The sequence below is a fragment of the Gobio gobio genome (genome assembly GCF_949357685.1).
Source record: "Gobio gobio genome assembly, chromosome: 19".
Lineage (NCBI taxonomy): Eukaryota > Metazoa > Chordata > Actinopteri > Cypriniformes > Gobionidae > Gobio > Gobio gobio.
In genome coordinates this window covers 9,148,041-9,173,914 of record NC_137112.1, presented here as the reverse complement: position 1 = coordinate 9,173,914, position 25,874 = coordinate 9,148,041, and the positions used below count along the sequence as shown (strand labels likewise).

At 39.1% G+C, this 25,874-nt stretch overlaps 2 protein-coding genes across 2 annotated transcripts in view; one reads left to right on the top strand and one right to left on the bottom strand.

The window, feature by feature from the left end:
* Positions 1–19,979: 19,979 nt before the first annotated feature.
* On the top strand, positions 19,980–22,343 carry LOC307143147 (nicotinamide/nicotinic acid mononucleotide adenylyltransferase 1-like; the record flags this gene model as incomplete). The annotated part of the gene is made up of 5 exons (XM_079844451.1): positions 19,980–20,098; positions 20,240–20,411; positions 20,793–21,014; positions 21,333–21,490; positions 22,220–22,343. The coding sequence occupies 5 exons, from the start codon at positions 19,980–19,982 to the stop codon at positions 22,341–22,343; spliced, it is 795 nt and encodes a 264-aa protein (XP_079700577.1).
* LOC307143146 (nicotinamide/nicotinic acid mononucleotide adenylyltransferase 1-like) overlaps positions 22,340–25,874 on the bottom strand; it is a gene marked incomplete at both ends in the record, with an annotated part of 51,100 nt that continues 47,565 nt past the window's right edge. The window contains one exon of the mRNA XM_079844450.1: positions 22,340–22,467. Coding sequence (XP_079700576.1) covers positions 22,340–22,467 — 128 coding nt within the window. The remainder of the gene's footprint in view (positions 22,468–25,874) is intronic.

Below are 25,874 nucleotides of genomic sequence, written 5' to 3'. Positions count from 1 at the left end.
GATTTAATCACTTTTTATACTATTGATGCATGGTGTCCACTGCAGTGGACAGATATGTAATTCCCTAAAAATAAAATATATTCTGAAAAAAATTATTGGCATGATTTTTCACTTGTTTAAAAGAAGAAGAAAAAAAGTGTTTTATTACTCAGACTCAAACTTGGTCTTGAACTCGGTCTCGACTCAGACTCAACCCTCTCTGAACTCAGCCTCGACTCGGACTCAACCCTCTCTGAACTCAGCCTCGACTCGGACTCAACCCTCTCTGAACTCAGCCTCGACTCGGACTCAACCCTCTCTGAACTCAGCCTCGACTCGGACTCAACCCTCTCTGAACTCAGCCTCGACTCGGACTCAACCCTCTCTGAACTCAGCCTCGACTCAGACTCAACCCTCTCTGAACTCAGCCTCGACTCAGACTCAACCCTCTCTGAACTCAGTCTCGACTCGGACTCAACCCTCTCTGAACTCAGCCTCGACTCGGACTCAACCCTCTCTGAACTCAGCCTCGACTCAGACTCAACCCTCTCTGAACTCAGCCTCGACTCGGACTCAACCCTCTCTGAACTCAGCCTCGACTCGGACTCAACCCTCTCTGAACTCAGCCTCGACTCAGACTCAACCCTCTCTGAACTCAGTCTCGACTCGGACTCAACCCTCTCTGAACTCAGCCTCGACTCGGACTCAACCCTCTCTGAACTCAGCCTCGACTCGGACTCAACCCTCTCTGAACTCAGCCTCGACTCAGACTCAACCCTCTCTGAACTCAGTCTCGACTCGGACTCAACCCTCTCTGAACTCAGCCTCGACTCGGACTCAACCCTCTCTGAACTCAGCCTCGACTCGGACTCAACCCTCTCTGAACTCAGTCTCGACTCAGACTCAACCCTCTCTGAACTCAGCCTCGACTCAGACTCAACCCTCTCTGAACTCAGCCTCGACTCAGACTCAACCCTCTCTGAACTCAGCCTCGACTCGGACTCAACCCTCTCTGAACTCAGCCTCGACTCGGACTCAACCCTCTCTGAACTCAGCCTCGACTCAGACTCAACCCTCTCTGAACTCAGTCTTGACTCAGACTCAACCCTCTCTGAACTCAGTCTTGACTCAGACTCAACCCTCTCTGAACTCAGCCTCGACTCAGACTCAACCCTCTCTGAACTCGGTCTCGACTTGGACTCGAATGAGCTGGTCTCGACTACAACACTGGAACAAACATAAAAAAAAAATATTACTTTGTGATTCAATAATTCATGCATGAAAGGTTTAAACTAGGGATGTCCAGGGGCCTCATTTATAAACGTTGCGTACGCACAAAAGAAGGCGTACGCCACTCTCTACGCAATAATTGGTATTTATAAAAAGCAAACTTGACGGGAAAATGTGCGGTCCTTCACGCAAGCTCTGACCCAGGCGTACGCACAAAAACGGGTGAAATGAGAAATGGCGACACCGTCAGCAGATGGAAGAAACACGTGAAAGTGTGTGAAACTGTAGACCGTTGTGTAAAAGAAATGGCAATACTGCCTCTCATAAATAACTTGAAGACTTCACAAAGCAAGTATTACAACTTACAGCCTACACGAACACCCGTTTGATCGATCTGCAGTGTAAAACAAACAAAATCAAACAAAAATTACAACAGAAATGCCAAAAAAAAAAAATGTGAAATATGTTCTGAAACAATATTGGCATGTTATGCAATTCATCCTCAAATAATATGGTAAACAGAACGAAATAATGTACAAAACTGATATTCTCGTCAATGTGTTCGTCTGGCGGAGCAGATATAGATGCAATTAGATAGACAGATAGATAGATAATTAGGGAGATATATAGATAAATAGATAGATAGATGTATTAATTGTCCACTGGGGAAAGTTGTTTTCATAGTAAAAATTTCTTCATCAGCTACGAAATCATGGTATTCATGCAAATGCCTTTAGTTTGTTTTATTTTCGATAAAATAACATATGACGTATGCCTCAACCATTCAGAAAGCTGCAAGAAATTACATTTGCACTGAACTATTTCCCATTTCCACGTAGATAATAGGGATAGGGATTAATAGGGATTCCCCAATAATTGTCTCTCATCAAGAGGGTGTCCCCTTTCCCCCACCCGTGGCAGACACACTCTGGCGATGGAGCGGCTAGACGCTTTTTTGACTCGACTTTGTTGTCCGTTTCTTTTCTTTTTTTCGGCCACGGTCCGAGGTTGTGAGGCTACAGCATTTACGGCGTCTGCAACCTTTTGCACCTCAAGTGCCTTTTTGGCATTAGTAATGCCCACACTGTGCCCTCCAAAAAATATTTTTCTCCTCTTTTCCACCTCGCCAACGATAATTTACGTGAAGTTACGTTTTTTTGATTTCCTCTCTGTATTTGCCATGATTTCGCAATCGATGAATATTAACTTGTGGGCGTTTCACGGACTATTTATGGGCAACTATGGGCGTGACATGAAGCCGCAAAAGCTGCGCTACATTTAGAATTGATTGTGATTTATTAAGGGAAAACTGCGTAGGATGTGCGTGCGCACGGTTTTATAAATGCGAATATTTCTGTGCATACGCACGTCCTATGTTTCATCCGTACGCCACTTCTGACGCAAATCCTACGCAAAGTTTTATAAATGAGGCCCCAGATCCGATCACGTGATCGGAAATCGGGCCCGATCATGTGATTTCAGACTCGATCAGAATCGGACGTTACCTCCCGATCAGGACTCGGATATATATGTATATATATTCTCATATATATACATTGGCACAGAGTTAGACCCTTTTGACTCCACACAGAAACAGCAACGCGTGCGGCATGACATCACTTTGTTGCAGAGACGCTATTGGTTAAATAAGGTGAATTAAATAAAAAATAAGGAACATCCTGGATCTGTTTTTTCGCTCTTCTTTATTCTTTTTTTTATGTATTATAGAAGTATCAGATCGGGACTCGATATCGGTAGATACTCAAAATCAAATGACTCGGACTCGAGGGCTAAAAAAACCCTAATCGGGACATCCCTAGTTTAAACAGCAAAACTGACTAAAGTGCTAAACAGAGTAAGGAAAAGTTCAATAGAAAAACAGAATAAAACAAAATAGACAACAGACAATAAAACAATACTAAAATTAGATTCAACGCCTGGGAGAAGAGATACGTTTTCAGCCTCTTTTTAAAAATGACAATAGATACAAAGCAGATGTCCAGTGGCAATTGATTCCATAAACGAGGGGCAGCGACTGAAAAGGCTTAGGGCCAGATTTACTAAAAAGGGCAAAATAGTGTGAGAGCGCTATTTAAAAAAAGCACAGATGGCAGTGGAAAGTTCTGTGCGCGATCTACTGATGATGCACATATTAACTCTTTACCCGCCAGCGTTTTTAAAAAAGGTTCCCAGCCAGCGCCAGCGTTTTTGTAGCCTGACGTCGTCATACTCAATTCTAGTCAGAATATGAGTCTGATACTGTTCCATTGAGCTTTGATTATGGGGCGTTCCAACCGAACCAGGAAAGACCTCAATTGGATAGACCTACAACCAATCAGAGCAACGGAGTGACGCATAATGTTTGTCAACAGAACTCAACTGCACGCATGTTGGAAGAAGTAGAAGAAGAAGATGAGTGTAAACGATTTTTGACGGTGTTGTAAAAAAGAATCGGATCAAAACAGGGCAAATACATTAAAGATAATTAGAAAATATGACAATATGTCCAGGTGGAAACAGTCAAAACGGCAGTCCCTCAGAAAAAACACATGCATCATGTGCGAGGCCCGGGGGTATATTAACAGGGTATACTGTTTCTATAGTGACGAACAATTTGTTGTTTATGTGGATATTTAAGAAAAAAACTTGTATATTCAGTTTAACTAGGTTCAAGAGGTAGAAGAAATGTGCGCAGTGCGCACATTTTGACGCTAAAATTATGTTCTAAATTATGAATGGGTCAAACTCATTTGCAAAACGGCCTGAATCCACTTGAATGAGTTTGGACTGCTTTCTCACTGAATCACTTTACTTTTGCGCGAGGCCCTGTGCGGTCGCACATATGGCACAGCCCTTGCGACGGTACAGCGAACAAGTTCTCCGTTTAGGATTAGAACGATTTCAACCAAAGCGCTCTTTGGTGACGTGAATGGTTGCGTTACTGTTGATCATCTGTCCATCATCGTATAAAGCCCGCTCTGACAATTTGATTGGTCCGAATAGCTCTGGTTCGAGCATAGTTACTCCACAACGGATCAAGTCCAGACCGAATTTCTCGAACTCAAATGTTGTGGGCGGGGTTAAATTCGGCTGGCATTCAGACTAGGGTTTTAGATCATTTTCACAAAAATGTAATGGCCCCCAGAATATCTTGTTGAATGAATATCTGAATACCGGTAAGCTATATATCAAAAGAAAGAACAGAGCCTCTGCTTCTAACCCAAAAACGTTTTATTCTAGCTTCATGCATTCTTCTTTTAATCAACACTTGAATATGGGTAAGTTTCATAAAAAACGTTAGTGACTAACGTTAGGTCGATTCAACGTTAGTGCTGCTGCTGCTAGATGACTTGGAAAATACTAGTCGTTTACATAGTTTAGGCACATTTAAGTTTTGCATACATTTAAGTTTTGCATAGACCGATAAAGGATTTTTAAGGCCGATACCGATACAAATATTTGGTCATTTAAAAATCCGATATTCCGATATATCAGCCGATATATAGTCTGGGAGAATATAGCCGATTTTGAAAGCTTACACAATTTTTCCGTTTTCTTCCATGTAATATCAAACTAGTATAACAATTAAGCTTACTTAGGCTTGTTATACTCCCGGGGTGCGCAGCAAAAATCCTCATCCGAAGATGCGTTGCCATAAAGTGGTATCGGGTGCGGCTGTATCGGAATAATTTTACGAGTACAAGTACTTGAGCACAGAATCGGACCGACACCCGAGTACTGGTATCGGTGCATCTCTAAGTAATATAGTTGAATATTTAGTGTCCCCAACTAAGCAAGCCAAAAGCGACGGTGGCAAGGAACCAAAACTCCATCAGGTGACAGAATGGAGGAAAAAACCTTGGGAGAAACCAGGCTCAGTCGGGGGGCCAGTTCTCCTCTGGCCAATGAACAAACAGTGCATGATTAGGATTCAGGCAGCATTACAGGTCAGAAGTCAGATGAGATCGGAAAAGTTGTCCAGTTCCATCTGATTGAAGATCGGAATCATCACACCGGAGACAAGCTTGTTGAGGATCAGTGCCACTGGATGACGTGTCGATGAGGCCTTCACAGGGCAGATTCTGGTTGACGAAATCTCTGCAGACACTTCAGGGAAGCGTTGTGGTCGTGTCTAGGCGCAGGTCCACCATCTGATCTGGATACGGCCTGGACCCGGCTGACTGCAGTAAACCTTGGGATAAACAGAGACTAAAATTAGCGTAGATGCCATTCTTTTTATGATGTAAACAAGAACATCAGGTGTTATAGGAAGTGTTTCCGGTTCCGGCTGACCTTGTTAATGCAGCCTAAAACAATCATTTAACTGATTTGAATAATCTGAATTAATAATGTTCTATGTGTATGCCATAGTAAAGAGATGTGTTTTTTGTCTAGATTTAAACTGACAGTGTGTGTCTGCTTCCCGATCAATGCTAGGAAGACTGTTCTAGGGTTTAGGTGCTAAATAGGAAAAGGATCGACCGTCTGCAGTTGATTTTGATATTCTAGGTATTATCAACTGGCCAGAATTAGATGGAGTATAATGCATTAAGAGCTCGCTCAAGTACTGGGGAGCCAAAACATTTAGAATATTCAGCAACCCAAGCTTTATCATTTGTTCATCTGTATTTTATCGGGGGTTTTTTGTTGAACAATTAAATTGGGAGTTTTTTGTATTTACCAATTCAGGGAACAGACACAGTCTCTATGTGATGATGTCTCTATGTGTTGGGATTTATCTGACTTCTGTGACGCGAGACAGCTAGCAGACGGTCAGTTTAGCCAGTCTGTCTGCTTCCTGACCTGGGTCCCAGTTAGTCAAGGTTCAGCTCTAAGACTATGTGCCATATTACTAGAGAGAGGAGCGGCATGTAAACCTTAATCACAATATTGCCGCTCTGACCAAAGTGCGCATGTGCGCGGACGTATACGTATGCTAGGGGTGGGGGAAAATTTGACTCTTAGATGCATTGCAATGTGGACAATTCTGAATCGATTCACAAATGTCAAAAAAAAAAAAAGTTGATAACGTAATGTTGACGGAACACAAAAGGCGCAACTCTGAAATGCGGGCAGTGCAGCACCCGGACCGTCTGTGGCGTGCACATAACAGAGACGCATGATAGCCGAGCGAGAAATCCAACCGGCACCCTCTGCATTAAAAGCTAGCGTATGGAAGCACTTCTATGAAGTTGAGGGGGAAAATGACCTGGACAAGAGCCACACTATAGCCAAGTGTGTCAAACTAAACGAAGATATTTTTGAAACGCGACAAACATGAGAAACCATATTACACATTTCCAACGCTCGGTTGTACCGGTAGTCGCTGCCAACCAGAGGACCACAAACTCAATCGCAAATTTGAGGGTCAAGGATTTGCGTCCGTATTCTCTGCAGATGTTAATTTAGTGTTCAGATATTCATTTAATAGAAGCGGTTTTCAATTGTGGTATACATTTGTCTGTGCTCAGGATTTAGTTTGAAGTCATTTGTCTTAGACTCTATTATTTATTTGTGTATAAGAGCAGCTGTATGTTAGGCTAGTCATTTAGAATATGCTCCATATTAGTCCACAATCACTACTTTTGTATGAGAGCTGCTGGTACAGAATTCTATATTTTTTAATTAAAGCTGTGATTTTGGTAGAGCAAAATGTTTTTTGTCGTTGTTTTATTGTCCACATGAATGTTCACACAACTTCATGAATGAACTCCATGACATTATTCTGAAGTTTTTGTCTTCTCCAAATCACTAAAGGCGCAGCTCTGCTGTCATTCTGGATAATGGAAGAATAGGACGCAGGAGAAAAACGTTTTAACAATAAAAACAAAATCTAGTAATTTTTGCTCATGGTTTAACTGAATCAAAGGTCAGCAGCAAGACATTGGTCAATAAAGGTAGATTAAATGTATAAAAATATTTGTTTTATTTAACGTTTAATTATTGGAGGTTTGCTTAGAACTCTGATTTTGCATTTGACTGATTTTGATCATTTTGAGGAATATTGAATCTTTATTGAGCAAGTGAGATGAATAAATCCTCACATTTAGTCTAGAACTACAATAACCCTCGTGTTCACACACAACGCCTCTGCACTTACTCTCAATCTTTCTCGAGAGCTGTCAGTCACATAAATGTGAAAAACTAACTCATATTTTGTTGTAAATTTGTAAAGTAATGCGTTACTTTACTAGTTACTTAAAAAAGTAATCTGATGATGCGTTACCCCCAACACTTAGTGAGTAATCCGAATAATAAAAATTGCAGGTAAACTGAATGAAGAGTTCTGCTTGGTTCATGTAAACATCTTACTGCGATTAGGACCTTACACGGATTATTAGAAATAATCGCATTATTGGTGCACATGTAAACATAGTCAATAACAGGGGAAGATGACATGACTCAACATGTTTGTCGACAGATCCACAGTTGCCCAGTGGTTTTCAAACCTGTCCTGGAGGACCCCCAGCACTGCACATTTTGTATGTCTCCCTCATCTAACACACCTGATTCAACTCATGAGCTCATTATTAGAGACTGCAAGACCTGAAGTGGTTGTGTCAAATATGGGAGACATACAAAATGTGCAGTGCTGGGGGTCCTCCAGGACAGGTTTGAAAACCACTGGCCTACCTTACCTTTAATCTAACCTTTATGATATGATCTATGGCATCCTCTGCAATCATGTTATGGTGGATTATAGAGTATAGTATAGAGGAGTGTAGTATAGAGGAGTGGCTGACACCATACCTGCAGTGAATGAACACCTTATCTGTGGATATATAAAAACAAAGACAGTAAAAAAAAAAAGCCACCAACATTGAGGTCAAAAGGTTTGTCACAGCAGAACATTTCATAAAAGATCTTACGCTGCAGCGTTCAGGATGTGGGTAATATAATATCCATATCCTTCAGAGTGGCTCGGTTCCTTGCGGTCTCTCTGAATAGGAACACAACAGCCTAGATTAGTCTTTTAACTAAAGAAATATAATTGTTTTTGATTCCGGTTCATACTCCTGTATTACATTAGACTTACATTTTAGACTTATTTCCTACGAAGACATCGGTTCAGACCTCAGCGACAGGCCACAATGGCCCTTCAACTGGAAAAAGTAAACGAAAGATTAGCCACTTTAAGATCATGCTTGGAAGGCTGTGCTGAGACCCCAACAAGCTTTTGGAGGAATGCACTAATTTTGTTCATCTTCCTCACTTTGTTTCTTTCTGCTGGGTCGGTAAGATCTTCAGACAGCAGTGTGTGGCTCTACAGCTTTGAGATGGCATTGTTGATATCAACCTCCAGTTGCACATCTATTTCTCCTGAAGGGCAGTAACTGGGTGGGATGTTCTTGATGTTAACCTCCAGACCTTCTGAGGACACAGCTTTCGGCTCAAGAACTGGGAAGCTTTATTGCTGAGGAACTACCAGATTCGTTTGAAAAGCTTTTGGAAGAATGCACACAATTTGCTCTTCTTCTTCACTTTGGTATTTTCTGAAAAAGAAGGAAAACAAACAATATGTTATTAGAAACATCTCCAACCACAAATTCAACATGAATACTTTGTAAGAGTCTGATTTGTAAGACATTTCTTTTTGCTTCTAACTGTAATGTTGCATCTCAAAAGCTTTGTTGACAGTCACCTATTGGGCTGTTCTCCTCAGGGGTTTCAGGAGAAGCATCCATGCCACCCGGATCGATCCCACTGCTGCTCCCTGCCACTTCTGATGAAGGGTCGGTCAGATCTTCAGACTCCAGTGACTCAAACTCCGAGATGACATCATTGTCCTTAGACTCCAGCTGCACATCACTGTTGACCTCCAGACACACCTCTCTCATGTTGTCTGTTTTCTTCTTTCCGATACTGTCAGATCAAACAGAATATGAAAATGCCAGATGTACAGTTGTCAAACTGTATGTACAGTTCATGCTAAGTACAGACTATTTGTGTGAAATGTGTATTTGCAGTTACCATTTTATGCTGGTGTATCTCTGAAGAGGGGCGAGGATGTCATCAGCATTCTTCTCCTCACTCTCTTTATACAGACTGTGATCTTGAATATATCGCTCCACGGGGTCGGGCAGCAGGTAGCGTACACTATGTCCTTTGCTTATGGCAGAGCGCACATGTGTGGACGAGATGTCATTGGTCACCCATTCTTGAACCACATGAATGTTTTTACGGTGTCTGGACAGCACATCAGACTGACTGATACATTTCTCAGCGTCACTGCCACTTCTTGAGATGCACACCACACCGTACCGCCCCACTATCTCTTCAATGTCCTCGGGCGTCCATAGGTTGGGGACACCAAATGACTCCAGGAGATCAACACCACACAACAGCTTCAGTTGAGGGGTGTCTAAAATATATGTATATAACAAAATACACATCATAGGTTGGACACATCTTTGGTTAGACCTAAACTGCATTTCGTTGCCTTGTACTTGTACTTGTGTAATGACAATAAAGTTGAATCTAATCTAATCTAATATTAATGATTTTGACTGCTTTAATCACAGATCTTTTTATAGAAGTCATGATTTATTTGAAATACTATCCAAAGCCTCATGGACAAGCCAACACTACATGTTAATTATGGTTATACCGTTGTACTGCAAGTAAATATTATTAAAACATAAAAGACAGTATGAAGAATGAACTAGAATGCCGCAACAAAAATAAATTGTATTTTAGCTTATATTTTTAAAAGTTACATTACAGTTTAGTGTTAATTTCGTCAGACGAGACGAGACTAAATATGTTCGTCAACGATTTTTTTCCCCCATGACTAAGACGAGACGATGACGAGACACCAATGTCAAAAAAGCTGACTAAGGCCCCGATCACACACAACGCGATTTTGCAGCGAGAGGCGCCTCTTTTAAATAGATTTCTGTTGGCAGAGAGCGTTATGCGCGCTGCTCATGCGCCCCGGGCACCTTGTGTTTTAGAAGGAGCGCTCTGAGCGCATGAAGTTGAAAAAAACGCTCTGAGCGGAAAAGCATTTTTTTTCTATTGTCCAATCGAATGAATGGAGAGGCGGGCTTTCCGCTGTGGCGACCGTTACCTTGATTAGACTGACAGCACAGCTGATTCGGGGATTTCCTAGCAGCGTAAAAAAAAAACAGCGGCACACTGCTCTTTTCTCAATTAAAAAACGTCAACCAATAAAGGCAGTGCAGTGCACCTCGCGTGATCTAAGATCTTCTGTGATCTTCTGTGTGATTCTAAGACTAAATTAACATGCATTATTGTTGACGAAAAAAGACGAGACTAAAATGTTTTGCATAGAATAAAAACTAAGGTAAAATCTCTCTTCATTTTTGTCTACAATCGTCTCCACTTTTTCATCATGAGGTATTCAGCTGTTACGCCTTCAAAATATTCCGAATGAGTTTGTGCTGTTGCTCAAGTACAGTCTCATACTCCTGTGGCTGCAACACGAAACTAGGGCTGGGCACAGAACTGCGATACTTTTATGGTATCGAACGAAAAACTCCAATACTATGAGTATCGAAAAAAAATTATTTCTCTTTCGGTGCCAAATTTCAGTTCCAAAAGCCAAGCGGCTGTGTCTGTGTGAGCCTGTAGCATACTTGCATGTAAGGACCTAAAGCACCGGCGATTGGCTGTCCAACACCACGTGGCGGGGAGGATTTCTGAAGATACTCGCAGTCACACAACACAAGTGTAGTTGTTTTTTCTCATGTGTTCTACTGCGTTGTTTTACAATGCCAAAGAGGTCTAAAGTGTGGCTACACTTTATAAAAGTGGAGTCAGCAAAGTGCAACAAATGCGGTATAAGAGTATTGCAACCAAAGGCGCAAAAGGAAAACTTTCTGTGTATTTCTTACCTCAATACTAATGTTAGACCTATTTGTCTTTAAAAAAAAAAAACACTGCATGATCAAATATTTAGGTGAGATAATTATATACATTTATATGACAAGAGTCACCTAAGGGGGGATTCCCCCATTGTCAGAAATAAAATTCAGGCCCTGAATGAATGTCTGTAAAATTCCCTATAAATAATTCTACATGATAAAAAGAAGGCTTCAAATAGATCGGTATCGATGATCGTATCGGCAGATACTGCTTCGGCTCCAAAAATCCTGATCGGAGCACCCTTACAAAAAGCACAACCAGTTTTATTAATAATGTTACCCTGAGTGAGAAGTGTTACTAGAATTTGTTTTAATTAAGGTGAAAAATAAAAGTTGTGTGTTTAATGTATTTTTGTTGATGTTGAAATTTTTAAAACATATGGTATCGAAAAAAGTATCGTTTGGAACCAGTATCGAAAGATTTTGAACAATACCCAGCCCTACACAAAACTACATGGAGCAAGAACACAACACCCATAGACAGTAGCGAACACGAGCGACGACATAATAATAATAATAATAATAAATTTTATTTGTACTGCACTTTACATTTGGAACAAATCTTAAAGTGCTACAGTTAAGATCATTTAAGAAGGATAAAATACTAATAGATTGAATGGTTAAAAGTCATAAGTTCTCCTAAAAAGAAATGTTTTTAGTCCTTTTTTAAAAGTCTCAGTAGTTTGAGGTGCCCTCAGATGGTCGGGGAGGGCACTCCAAATCCGAGGAGCGGCAGAACAGAAAGCCCGATCACCCATAGTGCTGAGCTTTGTCTTGGGGAGAAGGAGGCGGTTTGAGTTTGTTGATCGAGTTGTAGTTGAAGGTGTGAGTAGTTCTTTCAGATAGGGGGGGGGCATTTAGGTGAATGACATGCTAGGTAGAAAGAAGAAGCTCGATATTTGGTCGTCTTTTGCGAAAGGCGAATTTACGAGTATGTCCCTCTTTGGCTAATGTACTTTCAAGATGGAGGGGCAACATGGCGACCCGCATTCGAACCCCTTATCCGTATGTATTTTCAATGGCATATTATGAGCTTACGAGAATACTTTATTACATGAAAGAAGTAAATATACATTAATGAGCACATATATTTTTGAAAGAACTAAGTGTTTTTAGCTAAGAATAAACTAAAAAAAGTTACACAGTGTAGCTTTAAGCGACGTCTAAAGGCTAACCACCCACACATTCACAGGGTTGCCAACCCTCACGCATTTGGCGTGAGACACTTTCAGGCTCTGTCTCTCACTCTCACTCTGCCCAAGTAAATCTCACGCCAAATTCAAGCCATAAATATCGTTTTGGCGCACTTAATGTGGCATAACAGTTAAAGCCAGAGCCGAGTTGCGACATGCTTTCATCTTGCGGTGGTCGCGGTCACGTGGTTCATGGAGCGCTCAATACTTCTAGCGCTGTCAATGCATTTGAATGGCTAAAGCGGATAGACAACAGCTCCACTATACAGGTGATTGCAGCAATTTTTGGTAAACAGTACAGCACAGTGTGCATTGATTATTACGTCAACCACATGTACAGTATCATTTTATTATGGGTGATGGAGATGCAACATTGACTGTTAACATTAATGTTTTTCTTGTATTTAGCCCTCAGGTTTTCAAGTGTCCAGACACCTTAACTATTTTTAAATTAAATGGCCTATATTTTAGTTCTTTTGGTACTAAATACTATTTGTGCAATAATTATGGTCCATTAATGACCACTTAAAAAAAAAAATCTAATATTTTTTATTATTTATATTACAATTAGTGTAGTAATTAAGGTTAAAAAAGAGAATTCCAATGCGAAGAGGCAAATTGGAGTCATTTTGTGGCTGAAAAAACCCCCGATATATCTGAATGACTAAATATGACTAAAACTAACAAGGACATTTGGCACAAGACTAAGATTAAATTAAAATAATAGGTGACAAGAATAACACTATTACAGTTCCAAAGTTTGGGGTTACTAAGATTTTTTTTTATTATTATTATTAAAATGATTTTTTATTCAACAAGGATACACTTAATCAATCAAAAGTGGCAGTAAAGACATTCATGATGTTACAAAATATTTCCATTCAAAATAAAATGCAATTATTTTGATTTCTATTCATCAAATTTTAAGATTTGCCATCACAGAAAAAAACAAACAAAAAAACATTTTTAAATATATATTTTTAAAACGACCCCAAACTTTTAAACAGTAATGTATATTTCATACAACAGTTAGTATTTTTACCATTTTTATATTTTATTTTATTTTATATTTTTAAATGTATAGGCCTACTATGTTATAAATGATATTGTTTTGGAGTTAATCAACTAATCACAAATATAACTCTTATAATTTCTCTACTGTCCTGAGGGCATATCAGCCGTTCATTTTATTCCCGGTTGCTCCAGGTGTTGTGACAGAGTGATATTCTAAGATAAAAACCAGTTTAAGTGCACTGAGAAGTAGGAACATTCCTTCTATGGAGGATTGCTGTGGATTGTTTCCATACCTGCTTTTGTGTTTATAGATAAACGGATCCGGCAGATGATTCTCCTCTTCTCCTCTCCTCCACACCTCACTGTGTTCCCATCATTATTGTTAGATATCGTTATATTATTGTTGCAGCTGGAAATGAGTTTTGCATGATGGTGCCTAATAAAGAGAAGAATGATCTGATTTAAGGTCAATTTTGCATAAACGCTTTGATCGTTTTCACATAGTAGCACATCAAATATGACATCCAACCACACAAGACGACATTATCAGATGTGACATGGAACTCATGCAAAGGTAAAAAGCCCTACAATAGATGCGCTTATAATAAATGTGTCAGATTTAATTTTTACGGCTATCAAAATGAAACGTTCACTAAAAGCACATGATTTTAAGATGTCCCCACCGAGCTACTTTGGCTGTCTCCAGCCACACCGGCTGCTGAATCTCCCAGTCATCCACAGTGATCCACTCAGAGTTCTCTGTGGCCAGTCTAGCCATCTCTACCCGATCACAGCCGGCAATCAGACCTTTCTTTTTATACCCATCTCCAACTGGCGAGATTATTCCTTTCACCACCGTGTAAGCTCCTATGTCAACAAAGAAATACACAAATATGAAGTTATAGATGTTACATATGTAGTATGTTTATCTCAAAAAAATATTAAATATAACGTTATAGAGAATTTTTTTACCAGTGTCTTCAAGGTAATCTCGAGCCAGCTCGAACATCCGCAGGTGCATGTTAGTGATGGGGTTGAAGGATCCACACGCCAACAGCACCACTTTGTTCTTCTTTTGGCCGGTCATGGTCATTCCTATTTAGCGGAGTAACACAAGTAATACAGGAATATGAAGAAGTTTTGTTAAGAGCAATGTGTCGCTGCATGAGCTGGTCACGGTCAGTGAAGCTGATAATATTCTGAAGAACTCAAGATTCCAAAACTCTATCGCTTCACGCGCTGTGACGTCACGCGTGGAATGTTTTTGTTTAAAATGTGGCGCCATAGGTAGAATGGGTGACACTTTCCTCAAAACCTGTTTAGGTTTAAGGAGTTCGTGTTCAGAACTAATTTGCAGGTGTTGATATTAGTAAATAGCCTAATTTTAACGCTCTCTTGGTGTACCTTTTTGTTATTTGCGTTCCTTAGACGCTAATCGCTATAATCCACGCGCTACAAACCGCTCACTTTTGAATATGGAAGGGGAAAAAAAAGTTATGAAAGCATAATCTGATTTGGATGCAGTTGCTGGACAGTGGTTTCGTGCAAAGTCCTGATACACCAGGGGGTATTCCATAACTTACCGTCACATATACCTTGAACTCTCGGTTGATGAACCCAAACCTCCAAAAACGAGCCCGGGAGTATGTTCAGACAACTCGGAGTATGTTCCCGGTTAACACACAACTTTCTCAACTGAGCAACGAATCGACGAGTCACCATGGATGGAAACAGACGAAAAAGCGCGCCATTCTACTTCCTCTTCTTCTTTTGTTTAATGGCGATTTACATACCGTAACCTACTTAGTGCACATCGCCACCTATTTGGTGGTTATGCAATCAATCAATATCTTCATTTTCATTTAACTGAGAATAAGGATTATATTGTTTGTTCGATGCTAATTAATGGAATGTAGATCATGTGTGAGATGACAATAAAAAAAATAATACATATATTTGAATTGAATTAACATTTAAACATTACCAATTCTTTAGAATTAATATATAGTATTGTATATTATATGACTGAAACGAATTTGGTTATATTATTAACTATATTAATTATATAAAACACGTCTGAATACCTCTTAAGCATTAAATAAATGATGTATTACAAAATGATTCCCTTTGTTAGAGAAGAAATACGTGGGTTCTTTTTAAACATGTGGCAGGTTGTTGGATTCCAAAGAGATGATGCATTTAAAAGTAAAATGCCCAGCAGACAAGCGATATGCATATTTATTTCACACAAATATTATTTCATATGAATCAGACTTAATAGTTTCTTGTCTCAAAGATCTTCTTATTCCACATTCATCTAGCAGATTTTTAAGCTCTTCTGATTTTCTTCTGTATGTCCCTCGATCCTGTTTAAAAACGAAGGGTCAGATTTACTAACAGCTTGTGCCAGCGCAAACCCTCTTTTGGCGTTAAAAAACTACTGTCAGGATTTACTAAAGACACGCAGTGAAAAAGGGCTGTCACTAACGATTATTTTGACGATTAATCGAGTAATCTGAGAATTTTTTTGGTAGTAAAAATAGACCTATGCAAAAATAGCCTTTAAAATGTCCTAAAATACATAGGCTATATAAAAACAATGAGGCAACTGTTACGGAAAGCAATTTGAAGACGCACGTAACCTTAACGCATGTAAATAATTAAAGCACTCAATAGCACTATCTTTGAGAATTACAATTATATTTACAAAGAGCCTTCGAGTCATCTCCCGCCGCAGGTGTAATTCACATTTTGAGAGTTGGTCACTCTCCCACTCTTTACAGTGCAATTTATATTGAGGCCACTTTAGCATTTCGATTGCTTTAATATACAGCTACACGCAGTGACGGCGCTACACCGGGGCTAGGGGGGGCTACAGCCCCGTCAGAATTTTGAATAGCCCCGGTTTAGCAGTGGAACGTTTTTTGATAAAGAATACAGAGTGCAGGTAGGAAACACTGTCTCTGATGGGGTCCAAAAGGAGAAAAGAAAGAGGAGTCAGAGAGAGAAATGCCCTTATCGAAGGCCATTAGGCTACAGACAGTGCTGCCGCTCCCACCATGCGCATCACACGCTACGCATAGGGCACCACAAGAAAATGCTCTCTCTACCTAAGTGACTCTAAGTGATCTACTCTAAGTGATCACGCTTAGGGCATCAAAACGGACTGTGTACACACCTTAATCTAACTAAATGTAATCTAATCCGTTAATAAGACGTACGACGAAGTGACTCCGCAGGATTTGTGATGCACAATGCGCATTAATGGCGCACTTACTGACGACCATTGTCGTTATAGTGAGCGTGTACACAAATAAAAGTAGACAATCTATAATTTATAATTATGTCTCACAAGCACATTTATCTGTATGGCCAAAAATGACAGAGTATTGTGAGTTATTCCCGCTGTCATGAGGAAAAAAATCCATCAGAATGTGCCACCGCCTTCGTCGACCAGAGGGTTAAAGAAAACGTATAGCCTATTTAGTTTCATATTTATGTTTAAATAGTAGCCTATTTTATAATTTTTTTTAACATCTATGTTAAAAAGTGAACTGCTTGAGCAAGATCACTACATCATAAGACATATCATAAGATGCCCAATATGTCGGGGGACATAGATCAGACATGATTTTGACTTCATTACGTTTTGTTTTGCAGAAAGCCTTTCTTTAAAGTGAATTTCGTTTTATTTAAATTGTATCTTTACTTTAATCAATAAAGAAGCAAACCAACCAAGAACGTCAGGAATGGATTGACGTGCGTAACGAAAACCTGCCTGTTTCCGCGGCCTTTAAGACTGAAACGATAGCGTCTTTCTGTTTTTAATAGCCTACATTTCTTATAGATCATATTTGTTGTGTTTTTTTTAATAAGTGTGCAGCACATATTCACATAGGCTATTCATCTAAATGCTATCGCACTGCAAAAAATGTTCTTCTTACTTAGTATTTTTGTCTTGTTTCTAGTCTAAATATCTAAACATTCTTAAATCAAGATGCATTTACTAGATAAGTAAAATGACAAAATATATTTTTTCTTGTTTTCAAAATTTAGTTTTTGCTTAAAACAAGCTAAATTATCTGCCATTGGTCTTTCACCTTTGCATGTAAAAGGTTTTTGTCGTTGTCTTGTGGTCACCTAAATAAATTTCTATTTATTCTAAATAGATTTATTCTATTCTAATAAAAATCTATTTTGTTGAATATGTCTATTCTTTGACCATATATAATTTTAAACTACACTTCTGATGAATGTGGTGTGTACCATAGCTGCTTTTATTAAAAGTAAAGCTGACGTCATGAATACTGATTATTTTCTTAGCACCCCCACATATTGGTCTAGCCCCCCCTTAGCACCGGTAGAGAAAAAATTCTGGCGCCGTGCATGGCTACACGTTCAAAATCCTGTCCCTTATCGTGCTGAAACCCTGTGACTCATGCTGCGTCCCAATTCGCCTACTTATACTACGCCCTAAAAGCATGTACTCTTTTTGTGAAGACAAAGTACATACTTTTGAGTGTGTTCAATTCAAATGTATTTATTTCAATTCAAATTTGTGTAGCAGAAGAGACAAGCGCTGCGTCCAAAATCGAATACTTCCCTACTATATAGTGTGCGAAAAACAGAATGCCAACAGAGAAGTATGTCTGAATTTATACGAAAAACAGTAGGAGAAAAGTCCCCGGATGACCTGATCCACGTGCATCAATGAGGCTTGGCCGCCCATGACCCTGTCGCCGGTTCTCCACTGTTCCTTCCTTGGAGCACTTTTGATAGATACTGACCACTGCAGACCGGGAACACCCCACAAGAGCTGCAGTTTTGGAGATGCTCTGACCCAGTCGTCTAGCCATCACAATTTGGCCCTTGTCAAACTCGCTCAAATCCTTACGCTTGCCCATTTTTCCTGCTTCTAACACATCACTAATGTTCACTTGCTGCCTAATATATCCCACCCACTAACAGGAGCCGTGATGAAGAGAGAATCAGTGTTATTCACTTCACCTGTCATAATGTTATGCCTGATCAGTGTATATTTTATGAGTGCTGGGAACATACTCAAGGAAAAAAATGCAGTATAGGATAGAGGGATAGGTACGCAATTAGCCCAATCAATGGGAATGGACCAGAGGAATTATAGCCAACATGTGCCATTGCCCCGCATTGCCCGCTATTCCACCATGGATGTGTCCAAAGCCATATATAGACATTCGGTTACACAAAGAAATTGAGGAAAATGAGAACCTATCAGAAGAATAGGCTACATGGTAAAGACAAATGATAGATATTTTCACTGACAAATCAAAAGATCCAATCTCAGGGAAAACTGGAGCAGCTGTATTTATTCCAAAATATCAGATTACCATCAAAAATTCAATTCACATTTATTTGTATAGCGCTTTTCACAATACACATGGTTTCAAAGTAGCTTTGCAGAAAATGCATGCGTCTACATTACAATTTTGAGGAGACCAAGTTGTGCATTTCAGAAATGTACATACACAAATCACGCAACAATGTACAATTTAGGGTGGAAATAAACTAATTGAAGAAATTATTACGAGTTGTGGACATGATGATTACAATACTTGGGAAATTTAGCATTGGTACATGTTGATTCAGAAAAAGAGAGCAGATCATTTATCAGTATCCACTGTGGAATTAGTTGCAGTTCTCCTCACTTTACAGTGGGCTGAGGAAATGAACATTGTGATAGGAGCTATATGTACCGATTATATGGCAGCCCTGGAAAGTTTTTAATTCGGTCATTCTGATAGCAGACAAGATATTATATTTGAAATCTTACATTCATTATACAAAGGAAATTACATCAGATTTCTTTGGGTTCCAGCATATGTAGGGGTGGAGGGCAGTGAGGTGGCAGATAATCTGGCAAAGAACTTAAAGGCAGTGTAGAGATGCATTTACATTTATGCATTTGGCAGACGCTTTTATCCAAAGCGACTTACAGTGCCCTTATTACAGGGACAATCCCCTGGAGCAACGTGGAGTAAAGTGCCTTGCTCAAGGACACACTGGTGGTGACCGCTGGGATCGAACCAGTAACCTTCTGCATATCAGTTAAGTGGTTTAACCCACTGGACCACCATCTCCATAACAAGAGATCCATAACAATATGAGCAAATCAGAAGCTAAGACCTGGAGAAGGAGAATCTTCGCACAAGACACACGGGATCAAATGCCAATTTACAAAAAAATCAACAAACATCCTACAGGGACGTGCAATAAGTGTACTGAACCAAAACATGTTCTCATACACTGCATAGCATATCAAAACAAAAGACATAAGCTGCAGGAAATTGAACATAAAAATAATGCACTATCATTAGAAAATCTGGAATAATTCCTGTGCAATTTTGAGGTTTTTGAAAGACACAGGAATTGATATAGAATATAGTCTATAATATATAAATTGATATAATATAGAATATAATAATATATAGATAGATGCTTCACTCCAGTTTATTTGGTCTGCCAACCGCCAATAAATAAAAAAAAAGAACAGCTTCACTGACCTTTACCAGCAGATACAGCGAAAATGCTTTAAACAAACAGCAAGACTGACAAATTTCTTAATATTCATATATAACCTGTGTTGTGACAACAGTACTTCAACTAAACTAAATACTGTAGGACTCACGAGACACAATCAATGACCGCACAAAAAAAGAACAAAGTGGTGCTGTTGGCGTGTGGATCCTTCAACCCCATCACTGACATGCACCTGTGGATGTTCAAACTGGCTCGAGATTACCTTGAAGACACTGGTCAATTTTAAATAATAAATGTATTAATGTAAATATATATATATATATATATATATATATTTAAATGTCGTATGTTTTTGTTATCAGATTATAGACTACATATTTAACACATATAACTTCATATTTGTGTATTTCTTTGTTGAAGATACACGGTGGTGAAAGGAATAATCTCGCCAGTTGGAGATGGGTATAAAAAGAAAGGTCTGATTGCCGGCTGTGATCGGGTAGAGATGGCTAGACTGGCCACAGAGAACTCTGAGTGGATCACTGTGGATGACTGGGAGATTCAGCAGCCGGTGTGGCTGGAGACAGCCAAAGTAGCTCGGTGGGGACATCTTAAAATCATGTGCTTTTAGTAAAAATAAATTTGGAGACCCCAAACTTTTGAACTGTAATTTTATTACTTTTTAAAATATAAGTTAAAATACTATTTATTTTTGCCGCGTCAATCTAGTATGTTCTTCATACTGTCTTCATGTTTTAATAATATTTACTTGCAGTACAACGGTATAACCATAATTAACATGTAGTGTTGGCTTGTCCATGAGGCTTTGGATAGTATTTCAAATAAATCATAACCGCTATAAAAAGATCCGTAATTAAAGCAGTCAAAATTATTAATATGATGTGTATTTTGTTATATATATATTTTAGACACCCCTCAACTGAAGCTGTTGTGTGGTGTTGATCTCCTGGAGTCATTTGGTGTCCCCAACCTATGGACGCCCGAGGACATTGAAGAGATAGTGGGGCGGTACGGTGTGGTGTGCATCTCAAGAAGTGGCAGTGACGCTGAGAAATGTATCAGTCAGTCTGATGTGCTGTCCAGACACCGTAAAAACATTCATGTGGTTCAAGAATGGGTGACCAATGACATCTCGTCCACACATGTGCGCTCTGCCATACGCAAAGGACATAGTGTACGCTACCTGCTGCCCGACTCGATTTATACTGACGATACTTTAAATACGATCAAATACACATTTCTGACAACCCTTCGAAACCCTTCAATTGTCTGTGTGTAGACGTTACCAGCCAGTCTTCAACGACTTTGGTTCACTCGTTTAACTCACCCAATCGAAAACTGAACGAACCTTTGAAAAAAAACGCTCGTTCCTCGGCCACCGGCCAACGGACCAAAAGAGAAGGCCATGTCGGACTTTAGGAAGACGCAGGTCCGGCCAATACCGGATATTTAAGAAAGAATTTCGAATGTAGCTTTTCAGCCATTTTGACAGCCCTATAGTGTACGCTACCTGCTGCCCGACCCCGTGGAGCGCTATATTCAAGATCACAGTCTGTATAAAGAGAGCGAGGAGAAGAATGCTGATGACATCCTCGGCCCTCTTCAGAGATACACCAGCATAAAATATAGTGTTATGCAGAATATAAGAAGGTAAATATTTGTATGATGCGTTGTCAATACAAAATATAACCAAGAGTATGATGTTACCCCAAAATTCAACATATCTGACTCCAAATACACATTTCACACAAATAGTCTGTACTCAGCGTTAGGGATGGGTATCGAGAACCGGTTCCAAATTTCCCAAAACCGGTGATTCGATAAGAAAGGTGCATTTAAATTCCTGTGAGTGCATTTTAATGTGATTTTAAACCATTCAAACGCAAAAGACTCTGCACACATACAAAACATGCACACAGAAAGGGTGAGCAAATTCACTCGCTGTTCTAGACAGAATCACTTTTGTAACTATTTTTGTAATGTATGGGCTATGTTTTATGAATCAAGTGCAGTGATATTTTACATTTGATTAAGGTTTCTGTACCTGAATACCTGAAACTGTCTCTTTCAATTATCTTTGTTCAAATGTATTTATTTGTGCAATTGCTAATTTGTTTATTTGAGTGTTTAGTTGTCTTTAATAATGCTGGAAATGTATATTAGTAAAGCTAGTTGTTTTTGCTTTGGTATTTTTAAACCATAGGCAAAAGTTCCTAGCCTGTTGATTTTTGTTCATGGTATTCAGCCACAATGAAATGTTTCGATAAGCAGAATCGATAATCAGAATCAAAATTCAAACGATACCCAACCCTACTCAGCGTGTACATACAGTTTGACAACTGTACATCTGACATTTTCATATTCTGAATGATCGGACAGTATCAGATACAAAACGACAGACAACATGAGAGAGGTGTGCCTGGAGATCAACGTCAACGATGACTTCTATTGCGGTGACAGTTGCTGGGTACCAGATGAGGAAGATCTGCAGCTGGAGACTTAGGACAATGATGTCATCTCAGAGTTTGTGTCACTGGAGTCTGAAGATCTGACCGACCCTTCATCAGAAGTGGCAGGGAGCAGCAGTGGGATCGATCCGGGTGGCATGGATGCTTCTCCTGAAACCCCTGAGGAGAACAGCCCAATAGGTGACTGTCAACAAAGCTTTTGAGATGCAACATTACAGTTAGAAGCAAAAAGAAATATCTTACAAATCAGACTAATTAATCATGTTGGAGATGTTTCTAATAACATATTTGTTTTTCTTCTCTTTTTTTCAGAAAATACAGACGCGAGGAAGAACAAAAGTAGAGCATTCTTCCGTTTTTTGGGATCTCAGCACAGAAAAACCACTTGAATTTCGAAATAGTTTGAAGCTCAGGTGTGTAAAGATTCAGATTGTTTTATTTAATGCCATGTCAGCATCTAAGGCTATTTTCATGGCAAAATTTTAATTAATCATAAATAAAAATAAAATATCATAAAAAATACACTAAAACCAAGCAAACAAACACGTTATATTATACAAGATTTTTTTTAATTAACATATGCAACCCTCTACAATGCGAGAGAATCTTCACTATCTACACAAATCTTCGACTAAATAATATCTATCATTAGCCATTGGCTAATAAATGCTTAGATTTAACTCGCCAGTGTGTGTTAGAAGCTAAGAATAAGTTTAGCATAGATATATTTTCACTCGCTGAACAGCCAGAGAAACAGTGTTTCGCTCTCCGTCAAGCGATCGCCTATACCAGTTCAGCTCAACGGATGCGCAGCGTCTCTGTATTTGACGTCCCGTAAACCCTAGTGTGGAGGCGCACAACTCGCCGTCGCATTGCTGAGAGCGCTAGCTGTGTTTCTCTCACACACACACACGCAAAGAGAGAGAGAGTCTTACATACCACGCAGAATCGACGCGCTACAAGTAAACCACATTCTTTGTTGTATTTTCCTGTCAAAACAACGGAGTTCATTTGGAATTGTTCAGCTTTTCAGAACAAGCAGAAGAAATGCTGGTCTCTCCGGTAGTGGGCAGGACTAATGCGCAAACGGAAATCTCATTGGATGGTGCTCATTTATTACCGGCCCTGTTTTGATTTCAGCAAATCAGTTTTAACGAACGCAGACAACGCGATTAATATTCATGAACCCGGCAGCTCATCAATCCTCAGTGCGATGGATACATTCAGAAACACTGAATGACCAACAATATCTTAAGCACCACCACCAGTCCTCAATTCAATTAAAAATATTAAATATGCATTCATCCATGCTGTCAAACGATTAATGGCGATAAAAGTTTGTTTACATAATATATGTGTGTGTGCTGAACGATTAATTGCATTTGCGATAATATCGCGATATGATAAAACACAATTTCCTAACCGCAAAGGCTGCGATTACAGTCTGGTCACGTGACAAGAAGGGAGAGTAAAGTCTGCAGAAGCATCAACTTGGCACGTTACACATATCATATGCCTGGCCTATAGAGGTGGGAGAAAAGATACTATCTTCAATGATTCTGGATCGATTCTGAGCTTAGATTTAAACTGCAGGTTCGCGGTGGCTCTGCGTGTGTTTTAGAAACAATAATATTCTGATTGCTTCCATTATATCTCTCTCTCTCACACACACACACACACACACCACTCAAACCATAAAATAATATTTCATAACGTTCGGAAAGGTTGAAGCGAATTACAATGACATTCGCGGGCTTCATTGCACAGGATATGCGCTGTGAGAAACTTTGCTTGATGTGACGCTTACAGTGCGTGTTCTTGTCCGCCGGTATTTTCCTTACAAATGCTCAACGAAGGCTTCCTTTATGTCGTTAGGAATGCAGTGTGCTTATATATTAAAAATAAGAAACTCACTGACAAAAGGCTTTCCGTTTCTTTGTGAAGAGTGCTCGCGCTGTGCTTTGTGAAGAGTGCTCGCGCATTCGTATGTGCGTCTCAAAATGCTTTTATGACGCAATATTAATGTAAACACCGTCAGTAATGTCTTAATGAATTAAACAGGGCAAACCACATCTTATATTACAAAAGAGATCTGTGCATTAGTGTGAGTGCAGATCTCCCGCTGTCTATGATAATGTCATTAATTAGCAACAGTAAAGGCAGTTCAGATACTCTTAAATACTGAAAGCACTCTTTGTTCGTTGCTTGTAATATGTTTTTTTGTTCCTCTTTATGATTTACTAGCTTTTATGTTTTGCAGCTATATTAGTTTATATATTTAAAATTATTAACATGCAATTGTTTTAATTGAAATGTTATAATGTGTAGTTATTTTAAAAAGCACTTATAATTACATATATCATTTAAAAAAAAGATTTTAAGATTTTAATAAATGAATAAGATTAATTAATAAGGAAAAAAGTTCAAGAATTGTTTTGGAGTCAGATCGTGACTCCCAGAACCGGAATCGGATCGTGAGGTGCCAAAAGATTTCCACCATTACTATACAATGATGTATTATTGAATAATACAGAAGATATAGAGTTTAAAATAATAATGGCATATTAAATCGCAATCGCAATATTGGTTTAAAAAAAAAAAATTTGTAATTCAATTTTTTTCCAGAATCGTTCAGCCCTAGTACTGTGTATAATTATGTATATTTGAATACACACACATACATGTATATATTTAAGAAATATCTGCATATATAAAGCTAGTAAATATATATATATATATGTATATACAGTGAGGAAAATAAGTATTTGAACACCCTGTTATTTTGCAAGTTCTCCCACTTAGAAATCATGGAGAGGTCTGAAATTGTCATAGTAGGTGCATGGCCACTGTGAGAGACATAATCTAAAAAAAAAAAATCCATATTTATTTAAATAAATCCACTATTTATTTGTATGATACAGCTGCAAATAAGTATTTGAACACCTGTCTATCAGCTAGAATTCTGACTGAAAAAAGAGACTAGATGAACATGTGTTTGGACAGCATATCTTTAAGTTACCTGATGTTGTGGAGTCTCATCTTCCTCATCAGAGATCTTCCTCAGTGTCAATTGTAGCCTGAACAGAACAGAAAGTGCATTGCAGAGGGGAAGAGAAGACAGAAGAGAGTGTAATTATGAGATAAGACAAAAGTTATAGAAATGAGGCAAAATGAGAGAATGGAAAAAATAAGTGGATTAAATATTAGATGGGACTATTTTAGGGGCCATATCTCATACATTTGGTTTTGATGGAGTTGCCATTTTATTCGTCTCCATCCACTGACGCTAAGCCAGGGGTGTCCAAAGTCCGGCCCGTGGGCCAAATGCGGCCTGGGGATGAATTTCTAATGCAGGGTTTTTCCTACATTTAATTTTTTTGGTCCCGCCAAAGCCTTATTTGATGAGTTATTGTGATTTATGAGTGATGTAAATGACTGTTGCGCTTGTGATAGGGCGCAGGTTAAGTGATGACAGAGAGAACGGGCAGAGAGCCTTCCCCGCGCGCACTCTCTCTTCAAAATCAACACTGTCTAAGCTTTCTAATATTTCACATATTAATCAAAAT